The sequence below is a fragment of the Pelmatolapia mariae genome, linkage group LG10_11, assembly GCF_036321145.2.
Source record: "Pelmatolapia mariae isolate MD_Pm_ZW linkage group LG10_11, Pm_UMD_F_2, whole genome shotgun sequence".
Taxonomy (NCBI): Eukaryota; Metazoa; Chordata; class Actinopteri; order Cichliformes; family Cichlidae; genus Pelmatolapia; species Pelmatolapia mariae.
The window spans coordinates 3,552,957-3,564,969 of NC_086236.1; the positions used below are offsets into that span (position 1 = coordinate 3,552,957).

At 42.1% G+C, this 12,013-nt stretch overlaps 1 protein-coding gene across 1 annotated transcript; it reads left to right on the top strand.

Annotated features, from left to right (window-relative positions):
- Nucleotides 1-1,223: 1,223 nt before the first annotated feature.
- On the top strand, nt 1,224-8,954 carry nop16 (NOP16 nucleolar protein homolog (yeast)). The gene is made up of 5 exons (XM_063486300.1): nt 1,224-1,438; nt 2,255-2,363; nt 3,644-3,698; nt 5,392-5,498; nt 7,721-8,954. Exons 1-5 carry the CDS (start codon nt 1,332-1,334, stop codon nt 7,862-7,864), a joined length of 522 nt encoding a protein of 173 aa, XP_063342370.1. The 5' UTR covers nt 1,224-1,331; the 3' UTR covers nt 7,865-8,954.
- Nucleotides 8,955-12,013: the final 3,059 nt, after the last annotated feature.

The window sequence follows — 12,013 nt, forward strand, 5'->3', positions numbered from 1 at the left end:
TTTCTCACAAAGAAAACTATGAGAAGAAACTCAGATCATCAGCAGGGTTTTAACCTTTAAGCAAACAGGAGGGAGGGTTTAAGTGTAGATTTTTTTTTATGTCTGATCAATAATGAATAATGACGACTCTGAGGATGTCTGGATTTCAGCGCTGTGAGTCTCTGAGCAGGTGTGGAGTAGGTTAGATCACACTGACCTCTGGAGGTTTCAGTCATCAGCTGCAGGTTCTCAGCTCTGACTCAGCAGCTCAGAAAAACACGATGTCCAACATCTCATTTAAAAATAAACATCCCCTCAAATCACCACAGAAAAATGCCGTAGAAATCACTGGGCTTGTTTTTAGATGCTATTACAGATTTATTACATGGTGGTGTAATAAACAATACTGCTCGTGTTTAAAGATCAGTTTGTGTTGGATAATTGTTTTGTCAAGTAAAAAAACAGGATTTTGACTTTTAGCAGCCGTCAAAAAAGATGAAAGTTGTAATTCTGATTTATAATCAAAGTATTCATGAATGAATTATTCATGGCATGTTCACGGTCATATACATGGCATGGATGAAAATAATAGATTGATCGACGTGTATACCAATTTAATGCTGAAGCTTTTGATATATTAATGGCGTATATTGTTGTTGGTAATGCAATTTATCTGCAAGATAAGATACTAAAGCTTTAAAATAAATGATGCATTATTTGTATCCAACATATAGGAGAGTAGAAGAAAACAGCATAACATGGGAATATGTTACAATGTTACAGTGTGTAAGTGAGTGAATGGTTGTACCTTCTTTCTGCTCTCATCCACTGTAAGGTTAACAATACTCTGATCCTGTGGCATTGTTGGGATGGGGGACCCACATGCCCCCCCTTCTGGACTCACCTCTGTTAATATCTTAGCAATTTGGCATAACATACAGTAAACTTAAAACTTTCTAATTTTTAAGTTTTTCCTGCAAAACTATTTGAGTTATTTGATTTATGAAATAATTGTTTTAATCAGAGAAAATAATTTCTTCATTTATATTTTTATTTTTATGTCACATTATTTTGTAAATATTAAAATATGTTTATTTTCTCTTGTACTATATTCTTTTTTATTTTATTTTATTTTTATTTTGTTTTTGCAGGTGGACTCTGTACATTCTGAAAAAATGAGAAAAGAAAGGTTGGGTTGGAGGGGGCGTGGCCTAGTCGTCACATGACCTGGACAAACCAAACACGTGCTTCCTGTTGCTGCCCGCACGTTGCCTGTTCCTTTCTGATTTTTTTGAGCCACAGTAAGAACAACACAAAGTTTGCGACTCTGAAAACGGAGGAAAATCTCTAAAATGCCGCGAGCCAAGCAGTCAGCCCGGAGGAAGAAGTTTGACTACAACCGGAACCGGAAGAACGTGAAGACGAAGAACAAGAAGAAGTCGAACCCGAGGATCGAGCAGTGAGTGTTAGCATGTGCGCTAATATTAGTAGGAATGATACAAAAACACGTTGTTAAAGCTGCAGCCAAAACATACCGGTGACCCGAGAGTCGACTAATTGATTGATCGAGTACATTCTTTACGTTAGTGAGTAGATTTACAGCGAATTAATTCACCTTTGTTTAAAGTTGATTGGTCCCATTTGTTCAAGAAATGTTCCATATTTTGGATAAACTCTTCATAAAAGAGACTATTTTATACTTTTAACACAAGTATCTGACTGTGAACTGAATATTTGTCATGAAATCAGCTTTTTGATGTTAGAGGATGAATGTACAGAGGCCCTCTGCCACTAAAACTTCACATGCTGTTTTTAATGCAGTTGTTTGAGTGATATACAGACGGATGAAATGATCATTATTGACGGTGACAGGCACTAAAATGTCCTCTTTTATGTGAACCAACAACTGAAATATCCCAGCAGATGCAGGGTGTCTTTAAAAATGCTGAGAAAACTGGAAAAGTCATGTCCTTAAGAAATGGAAGGAAAAAAATCCCGCAAAGTCCTGACACAGGGCCTGAGAGATGGATCTGTGGTTTACTGGCTGTCAGGAAGTCATTGTTAACGGAGGGAAACAGGAAGATCAGGCGGTTTGCCAGTTATCAGTAAAGTCTTGGGGTGGGCCAAGAACTTGAACGTTTGATTAGTAATAAATCTGGTGAATAACTGTGTTCCTGTGTATTAAAGACTTGATTCTACAAACAAAGTTGTGCTCTTGGTGACGTGCTAGGCTACAGTAGATGTAGTCTCATGTATAACGTGTTGTCGTTGTCAGATCTCAGATTCGAAATGCGTGGGATGACAACAAGTCCGTCGCCAGGAACCTGCAGGAGATGGGTCTGGCTTTTGATCCTAACCGCTCTCTGCCCATAAAACAGCAGAAGGTAAGAAACTGCACACAGTTTAGATCTCGGATCTCTTTAGCTGCGCTTAATTTGCTTTAAAAACATGTTTTAGATGCAGTTAGGATCCAGAGTCGGTTTCAAAACATAAATATGAATTTATTCATAAGTTCTGGTTGTGAATGTTTATATGTTATTCAGGTCTTCTATTCAATCTTTCTAATCATCTGTCATTCAGTTTTGGTGAGCCTGTGTGAATTAGCCTCAGTTCTTAGCTGACAGGATTGGCACCGGCGTGGTCTTCTGCCGCTGTTGCACATCTGCTTCAAGCAGTATGCATTCAGAGGTGGTCCTCCGTCTACCTTGGCTGTAGTGAGTGGTTATTTGAGTTCTTGTTGCATTCCTATCAGCATAAAGCGCCGTGGCCATCCTGACCTCTGACATCAAAGAGGCATTTTCAAACAGCTCACTGGATACTTTCTCTTTTTCAGACCATTCTCTGTAAATTGTAGAGATGGTCTGAAAAACGCTTCTGAAACACTCAGACCAACAACGTCCACCTTCCTGCCTCATTCTGATGCTTCAGCAGGTCACCCTGATCATATCCACATGATTGGCTCATTAGATATTTGTGTTAACGAGCAGCTGAGGAGGTGTACCTAATGACGTGGTCTGTGAGTGTATAGCTAAAGATGAAAGTCATTAAATTAGTCATATTTATAGCAACTGCAAACACCTGAAATGAAGGAATGACCTCAAGTTTTTGCTATAAATTCTGTTAATGTTAAAAACGACCAGCACATTAAACTTGCAGCATATTTGTGTTCACGTCCTGCAAATATTAGTTTGGGCCTGAAGGGGGCGACAGAGTGTTAATTATGAAGTCTGCACTCAGCCTGAGATGTTTGATTGCTCCAGGTTTCAGACAGAAACAGAGATGCTACCTCCTGAAAGTATCCCGCTGATGTTTTACAGCTGCTCGTGTTTTTAATTAATCACCGCTGCCGTTTCAACTCGGGGCTAAACCGAGTGGATCCCGGCCTGCGGGCTGCACTTTGTTTTCCAGCAGCCTTCAGACACGTTTTCATTTTGTTCTCCTGTGACGGCGACTAAATGATGAATTTGTGTCTTCCCCCCGGGCTCGGCGGCGAGGACACTTAAACGGTTTTGTCTCCCGAAACGTCGTCGCAGACGAGATAAGCCACATTTCACAGCTGTCATCGCGTCGCATTACGGTGGAAGATGGATGATTATGTTTATTAACCCAGAGTCCAAACAGGCTGCCTGATGACCTTCATTGTGTTTTTCTTCCACACGTGCAGCTCCCCAGGGAAGATACGAAGCCTGCCGTCATCACCAAACCCTACATCGTACAGCGTGAGTTTCTCCTCCTCATCTACATGAATGTCTGCTTCACTTCATCCTGCAGGTGACAGGTGGTTTCCATACGCTAAGCTAAATCCCACCTGCTCATTTATTCATTTATTATTCTTTTATCTGGAGCCAGGAGTCGTGTGTCCATGATGTCAGCACGTTTTTCTGCCAGACTTTCTATGATTTAGGGATGATTTCTAGTTCATTGGCTCCGATCAACGTGACAATAAGCTGTGATCTTATAAAGACAATAAGTCGATGGAGAAGCAGTAAGTTTATAGAGCGACGCCAAGGTTGATAAATGACAATAAGAGAACAACAGAAAGGTCGGTGACCTCAGCAGAGGCATCCAGGCCTGCTCATTCAGATGTGGAGGGTTATCATCCCGACTCTGGACTCCGTCTGAAGGTCTGATGTCTTCACCCTGAGTCTGAGGAGGAGTCCATTCACCTTTCTGAGAAAGCCTTTCAGTCTGTGCCCACAGTGTGAGGTGCAGGTGACGGCAGGAACGTAGATCGGCGCTCGTCTCCGTCACTAACGTAGCCCAACAGAGTCCACCGAGCCGGCTGCTGCACAGAGCCCGAGGAGGGTTTGTTGTGTTCAGAGTTGGCTGGATGCTGCTCACCACGGCTCGTTTAAAGCCTGCTCGTGGACGCCAACCAGGCTGTGCTTGTAGGATTTAGCTTGGACCAGCAAATATTCCCAAACACTTCATCCGTACACCGGTCTGTCCGCTTCAGCTCTCCCTTCACTCGTGAACTCGACCACGAGGCAGCCAGAGTGGGTAGCAAATCTGTAAAATTACAGAAAAAGTTCTGTTAGCTCATCGTCCAGATTGGGGGATTTTTCCATAACAGTGGAAAAAAAGATCTTTACTGCCATTTAATCATTTATCTATTTTTTATTACTTCAGTATGAACGGCTGTGGAGAGGTCTTTATCAACGGGACAACTGTAAATTTCATGAAAATACAGTTGAACGTCCAGAGTTTGTGGCCTTCGCACATTGGGCGAAGACGTCCAGTGGGCCGGATCCTGGCCCACGGGCCTTATGTTTGACACCTCTGATGTAGGGGGTCTTCTGATTGTTGGCATTTCTCAGTATTGTTGTGGGGTCTTTACCTTACAATATAAAGCACATGGCTAACAGTGTGACTTGTAGTGTGAAGCACTTTGAGCGGACAGACACTGTGGAAATACACGAGCATGGTGAGTTGACCTTCACCGTGGCGCTGGAGCAGGGGCGGAGTCAGGATAAATCGTCCTCGGCTGTGGATGCCGCTGCAGATTTCTCACTGATGTGTTTTCCTTTGCTGCTGCTGCTTAATGACATGTTAGTGTTTTTAATGAAGGCTTCTTCACTTCACTTCCAAAAGTCTTTTCATGTTGCTTGCTCTGTGAATGCAGCCTAATTAAACCAATTAAAATGAAAGCGGTGTTTCACTTCTGCGCTGTGTTTGTTGTGATGTTATAGAAGCAGCAGCTGCAGATTCACCATTTTTATTTCCAACCTGTGGCAAGGTCGCAGCTCAGAAACACTCCTCTGCGTCGGCAACCTTATTTCAGTTTGCATATTTTCCTTTTTTATCCTTCAGTGTTTTTATCTCCTTAAAGCTGACTAAGATGGAAAATGTACCTTTTTCCTGTTAAACTTGATAAGAGTGTTTTTGTTCTTTGTGTTTGGTTTGTGTGAGCAGAGCTGGAGGCGGAGGCCAGCCTCCCCGGGAAAGACACCAAGACGTTATCGACCGACCTGATCGAATACGTTCAGTACATGATCCGAGAGCACAACCAGGACTACAAGGTAAGAACGACCAAGCTTGGACCACAGTGATGGGACTTTCATCTGGATTTAACAGTAAATTACAGTTCCTTCATTTTACGGCCAATTTCCTGAGTTATTCATGAAAATTTCACAAAAATGAGCAGGTACTGACAGTAAAAGGTTTTTCTGCTTGGAGACGTCTCAGAAACCCCCAAATGACTGTTACTCATGTGCATCACCCATGGTCTCTGCAAGAGGCATCCCATATCTGCACCTGTAACAGCCTCGAAGCACGTCAGGGCCTGCTTTATCTTATTTAAGGGGGAGATAGGCCGGAGCATGTGTTATCTTTGTGTTTCATGAGCCTGTAACTCAGAAAATAATCACGCTATGAAGATAAATATTAAACATACTGCAGTTATTGCACAGAAAAATCATCTGATTCTGAGGGGGTCGGATCAGAGGCATTGATTGTTGTCGTTTTTTATTCTTGGAATAACCCTGAAGTGACTTGGATAAACAGAGCAGTGTGTGGCAGAGGTTTAAACCGAGCTTTTATTAGAAAAAGGACTCATTAAAATGGATTTTCAACAGTTGCTTTAGATGAGACTGAGTCACCGCCGGGAGCGCTGCCAAGCCGGAGTCGGTCAATAAGAGGGGATATTGTGAGAGTGTGGATTTTTCTTTATACAATGAAACGACCTTCACGGAGAAATGTTCCATCCTCGACTTTTTGAGCCGAATGTGTCAGCTGGAGCTCCGCACTGAGAGAAGCTGTAGGCAGATTCAAGGGTTTTTACTGCAGTTCAGACCCGAGTTTATACTTCTGCTCCCATTAAAGTGATGCTTTTTTATTTTACAAATTAAAACACAGAAGAACATTCAGACCGAGGTCAACCATCAAATTACCACAACAGCAGATGGAAGAACTGCTTGAATTGACGAGTACTTCATCAGTCAGAGCGATGTGATCAGCTGGCTCTCCGGCGAGTCACTCGTCCCGCTGATCCCATCAGACTCCGCCATCTTGGATTGTAGCTGTAGGTGCTGACAGCCATCACTAGCTGTGGTCCAGCTGTGAGTCGAGATCCTCTGTGGCGAGTCAGCTGAATGACATCGAGGATCATCTCAACAGCAGGTTGAAGGGAAGTCCCTGATGCGAATGGCTGAGGCCTCTCTGGCTACGAACGACTGAACTTTCAAAATAAAATGTAATGGAAACTTTTTTAGTAAACATGAAACTTTAAAATCAGGTGCTGAATATACTTGGTGGTTATTACACCTGATCACCACCCAGGTATAATTAATATGTAGGAAACACTCAAACACCGCTCATGCTGGAGGTTTCTTCCTGTTAAAAGTTTTTCCTTCCCGGTGTCATCAAGCGCTTCCTCGTTAGGTGGTTGTTGGATTGTTGGGGTTTTCTCTGTATTGCTGTAGGGTCTTTGGCTTACAATATGAACCACGTTGAGAGGAATTTTGTTGGGATTATATATAAACAAAATTGAAAAAGAAAAGTCCTGGTGCAGAACAGCAGTCATCTCCTGGCTCTTTGTATAATAATATTTCATACAAGGTGTTCTTCACAGATTCTCATTAGGAGGGACTTTTGGTAAACTTTTGGCTGCCTCTCCAGTGAGTCATTCATCCAAAGACTGACTCCAGCTCCACCTTCCTGGGCTCAGTCAGGCTGGACATGAACCAGTCCTCCACTGGTTGCAGGGTCTTTTTAGGGAGATCCTTTAATTTTCTGCAGAAGAAAGACTTCAGTTGACAGCTGTAGTCGAGTGGATGGTGGAGCTGGAGTCCAAAGGATGAGAGACTCACTGGAAAGGAAGCTGAAAAATGTTGAAAACAACTTGGACAGCAAGTTAGCTGGTGTCTGAAAGCACAAGCTGGTTAGCTGAACAAGAAGGTTATCTTACAGTCGATCATGGAGGAATAAAAATTAAAGATCAGCACGTAGCAGGTGGCCATACTGAGTGTGGTGGGAAATGCTGAGAGTTAAACTGACCACTTGTTTTCTAATACAGCATGGATTCATTATTTAAACTAAGACCCCATCAGTCAGTGGAAAACAAGAGCAAGATGCTGACAGTAAAAAGCCTTCAGCCTGAGTCTGGATTCAAAGTCTTCCCAACTTGTTGTTTAATTGAAGCTGATCCTCTGTGTTTAAGCATCACTTAGCTGAATAACGTCTGGTTAATGTTCACAGAGGAACGCCCTCTCACGCTGCTGTCCCTTCCTTCCCCGCTCTGTAGGCGATGGCCAGAGACGAGAAGAACTACTACCAGGACACGCCCAAACAGATCAAGAGGAAAATCAGCGAGTATAAACGCTGCCACCCGCAGCACTACGAGGCCTTCGCCAGCTCGCTCGCAGCTCCAGAGCCGATGGTCCAGTAGAAGATCTGCTGTGGGTCTGAGGAAGTGGACTGTGGACATTCAGACTGAGGTCGAGTGTTTGGACGGAGAGTAAAATACCGGAGCTGTCGGCGAGTGCCGAGGAAACACGTCCGTGTTCTGGGACGTTGCTCTCGCCTTTTGTATTTTTAATTGAGTCATTTTGTTTCAGGATTTATTCGCTCTTTCTTGTGAAAGTCAAACATGACTGAAATGAGATTTTTAATAATTTAAACCCCTTGAAACTCATCCAGCAGGTGTGGGTTTTTTTTCCCCTCTCTGGGATAAAAGTATTTGAATTTCCTCCATTATCCTCACAAACCACAGGAGGACCCAAACATCTAAGTAAAATCATGAAAAATGGATCTGTTTTTAATGGTGTGTTAATTGATTTCTGTTTTTATTCCCAAGCAAACCCGGGCAAAGTCCGAAACAAATATGAAGTGAGATGCTAAAATAAAGAAGTTGGTGAATCTTTTCACTGATAAATAACAAATATCTGAGCGGTTTTACAAACTCTCTGGAATTTTTCAGATTTTGAGCCGGAAATAAAAGTCGGGATGATTGTTGAGGACGAGTTTCTGGATGTGACCAGAAGCGACAGATAAAAATATTTTTGCTCATTTGGAGGAGAACACTTCAAAAATGTTAACGCCGTGTGAAAGCGTGACCCAGATCTTGCTTTCGGCGTGGCTTCAGGGCTCGCAAAATTGCTAGCCCGACGTCCCGGGGCTGAGATAGATTTTGGTCGCCCGACCGGAGATATCGCTAGCCCCGGGACGTCGGGCTAGCGATTTTTGCGAGCCCTGGCCTTTAAAGACATAAAATTACATTTCACACTGTTTTAAGCAATTCTTCTTTAAGGGATGGGAACTGACTGTACCGAGTATCTGTGTGAGACAAATAAGGATTATTTCGAACTGTCAATCATGCAAAGCTCCTTAAGCAGAGTCCAATAGTAGAAACATGGACCAGGAGATTTGAAACAAGTCTTTAAACAGCTGTCGAGCTGATTCATAAAACTTGTTGAAAGGCTTTAAAAATTCCACCAATAAGGGAGTGCAGGGGAAAAAATATTTTGTGATTTTTTTTTTTTTTTTGTGCACAATGTATTGTAAACTAAATTCTCGTTGCAGTGGAGTTCAGCTTCAGTCTTTTTTTTAATCGTGTTTAAATGCAGAGGAAGTTTGACTGTTCACTGTGAGTGTTTAGGTAGAAACCTCATTAGAATCTGGTTTTACTCTTTTACTGAACACACAAGTGTTTAATATAAACGTACACGTTAATTTGAGTGTTTGATACGAGATTAATTCTGCAGAAGCTGAATCAGGATGAGGTCTTAAATTTAAAAACATGTTTTAATCGGAGGCTCAAAGTGCTTCACCGTCTTTGAACAACCTGCAGGAGCCGTCAGTTTAATCAGTGGAGATGGAAGTGAGGACAAACACGATGACCCTGAGGCGAAAGTGAGATACGTGATAACAGACAGGTCATGATGTCCTTTTGAAGTAAGAGAAACGCGTGTCCGTGAGCTGCTCTGAAGACAGGCTAGGTCTAATGAATCAGCCTGTATTCAGTGAATCCCATTAACAGACCTCCACGTCGTCTTAATGATTTATTTTTAAAAGGATCCATTAGATTACACTTGGTGCTCTAGTGAAGTGTTTTATTTTACAAGGCTTGGAGGAGCGCTGGTCTGAACAAAGGAGACAAAAGGGAATAATTTTAATGACCAAAAGGGGGCAGCGACTATCTGAGACGATGGCCCTGCTGAGCCCTGATGAGTTCAAGGGCTCAGCTTCTAGTTTCATGTATTCATGACAACATTGTGATACTGATGATGTAGATTATGGTCTCCATTAGTCAGAAAGGCAGATAAACCAAGGTAAAATAATTTACTCACTGGCTAACCAATGAACGTTCAGCGTCCCTCAGTTTCACAGCCCACCTCTCGCTCTTCACGACAATCAACCCAAGAGTTGCAAAAATGTTTCAGTTTAAACTGAAACTACAGTCGTATGTCTCTGAATCACAGAAAGTTTAAATCAGGGATGTCGAACTCGTTTTACATCGTGGGCCAAATGTGTAAGAACACAAGATAAATGTGTAACGTTACAGAAAAGGTTCTGGTAATTTATACCTCAGACTGTCCTATAGTTATAAAAATACAGCATTAGTTAGTTATTAATTGGTAGAAAATGTCCCTTGGTGTAGTATGGTGGTTAAGGGTGGCTGGGTTGTCTTTATCAATAAGAAAAGCTGTAAAAGTCGTGAAAATACAGTTAAAATTAATCTATGCACTCCTTCATATTCTAAAGCTGTGAGTCTTTGCCGGGTCGATTTCTGCTCCTGGGGCTTATGTTTGACACCCCTCGCTTAAAATCTTAAATTCATGCTGTGGGAACACTGAACATCTGTCCCAGAGTTCATGGTAAAATGTCCAGAAAATGTCAAATTATCATGATAAGAAACAAAACCAAATAAATCCAAGATTAAATAAAATGATTGGGACACATCCTGGTTGGACCATGAAGGTGATGTTAACCAATCAGTCCTGTTCAATCCACACATGCCTGTGAATCCAAGTCATTTCCCTCCCTGTGTGAAACACTGATGGCAGATCTGCTGTAACATCTAATAATTCAGATATAACAAGGAAAGGTTTATTAATCCCAATCCCAACCATAGTCACTCTGAAGTGTTTTTATTGTGATCATTTCTGAACTAATCGATCAAACGCTTACGTTTTGTGTTCATATATGTGTGTGTATATATATATACACACATATATGCATATATATGTGCATAAAACTGGCTCGATTCCTTTGATTCAGCAAAAAATAACTGAGATTATGAAATCATGACGAGTTTTTATGACCCCGTCTGTTAAACTGATAGACTAGGTAACATCTGGTTTGTACCTTTATCGTCTTTGGTTGTTGTTAGAGATTATCTCCCGCATGACAGCTAAACAACATCCTAACAAACTCTTCATCAGCTGTTTCACCTTCTGAGCTCTCATCAATCATTCACAGCCAAGAAAAAACATCTTTGGCGTGAGAGCAGGAACTTCTGAGGTCGTACTGAAGGAATGTCGGGCGTGATTGCTCAGTTTATAAATAAACACCGCTGCCTGTGAATTATTAACAGAGTCGTTCAGCGTGAAAAATCAGGACCTTTGTTTGTTTTTTTACCAAGTTTGGTTTAAGACATTACTTCATATTTGTGTACAGTGTGTCCTGAGGAAATATTTGTATTTCCCCGGTTTGCAACCACCAGCATCCGCTGGTTGGCGAGTGGTTGCTGGAAATCACCAGGTGAGAAAGACCCCAAACCTCGCAGATTGCATGGATGGCAACTTACCTGTAAACACTCTGCAACTAAACTGAGGTCGTTTGGCTTCTAAGTAAAAACTGCGTCTTTTGAAATTCACGGTTTCAGCACAGCTCAGAGTAAATGGCGAATGTTGGGCTACCACAGCAATCTGTGGGTGACTAACATAATTTCAAGGAAGTTTTTGACTGGAGCACACTCTTTGCAACCAGCCCACCACCAGTGACAGCAAGCAACTTCCAGCAGCCGCTTGCTAACTGGTTAGGGAATGGTGGCTGCAGGGCCTGTGTGACTGAGGCCTTAGCAAATGCAATCAATAAGAGCAACTCTGTGATTTGGATTTGATAAGGCTGCCTTGATAAGGTTTTGGGGGTTTCTTTTGGCGTTATGCTCATTCTTGTGCATTCAGTATATACACTAGCATACAAGGACAGCCTTGTATCTGTTATATAACTGTTTTTTGGCAGATGCAGTTTTCTGGAAGTTATGTCATGTACTAAAATGACATTCATGGAAGTCAGGATTATTGGGTTTCACCCATGGTGCATCTCTTTCCCTCATGAATCACTTCATTCTTTAGATGTTATGTATCTTTACAAGCCAGTGATCCGTCATTTTATGTTTTATGCCTCAGTCGTACCTGCTGTGAGGCTTTATGCTGACTGAGTCACACTCGTAGCAGTCTGCTGTGAAACTGAGCCAGAGTGACGTCTCAGCAAATTCATAAAAGTCCTGCTCTGCCGGCTGGGGAACTTCACCCAAGAAACAAGTCTGGACATTTATAGAGACTTATAGATTTGGTCTGTATTATCAGTGTTT

Coding starts and splice junctions, on each gene's coding strand:
- nop16 (XM_063486300.1), top strand. CDS start 1,332: ATGCCGCGAGCCAAGCAGTCAGCCCGGAGGAAGAAGTTTGACTACAAC. Junction 1,439..2,254: donor TCGAACCCGAGGATCGAGCA/GTGAGTGTTAGC, acceptor TGTCGTTGTCAG/ATCTCAGATTCGAAATGCGT. Junction 2,364..3,643: donor TGCCCATAAAACAGCAGAAG/GTAAGAAACTGC, acceptor CCACACGTGCAG/CTCCCCAGGGAAGATACGAA.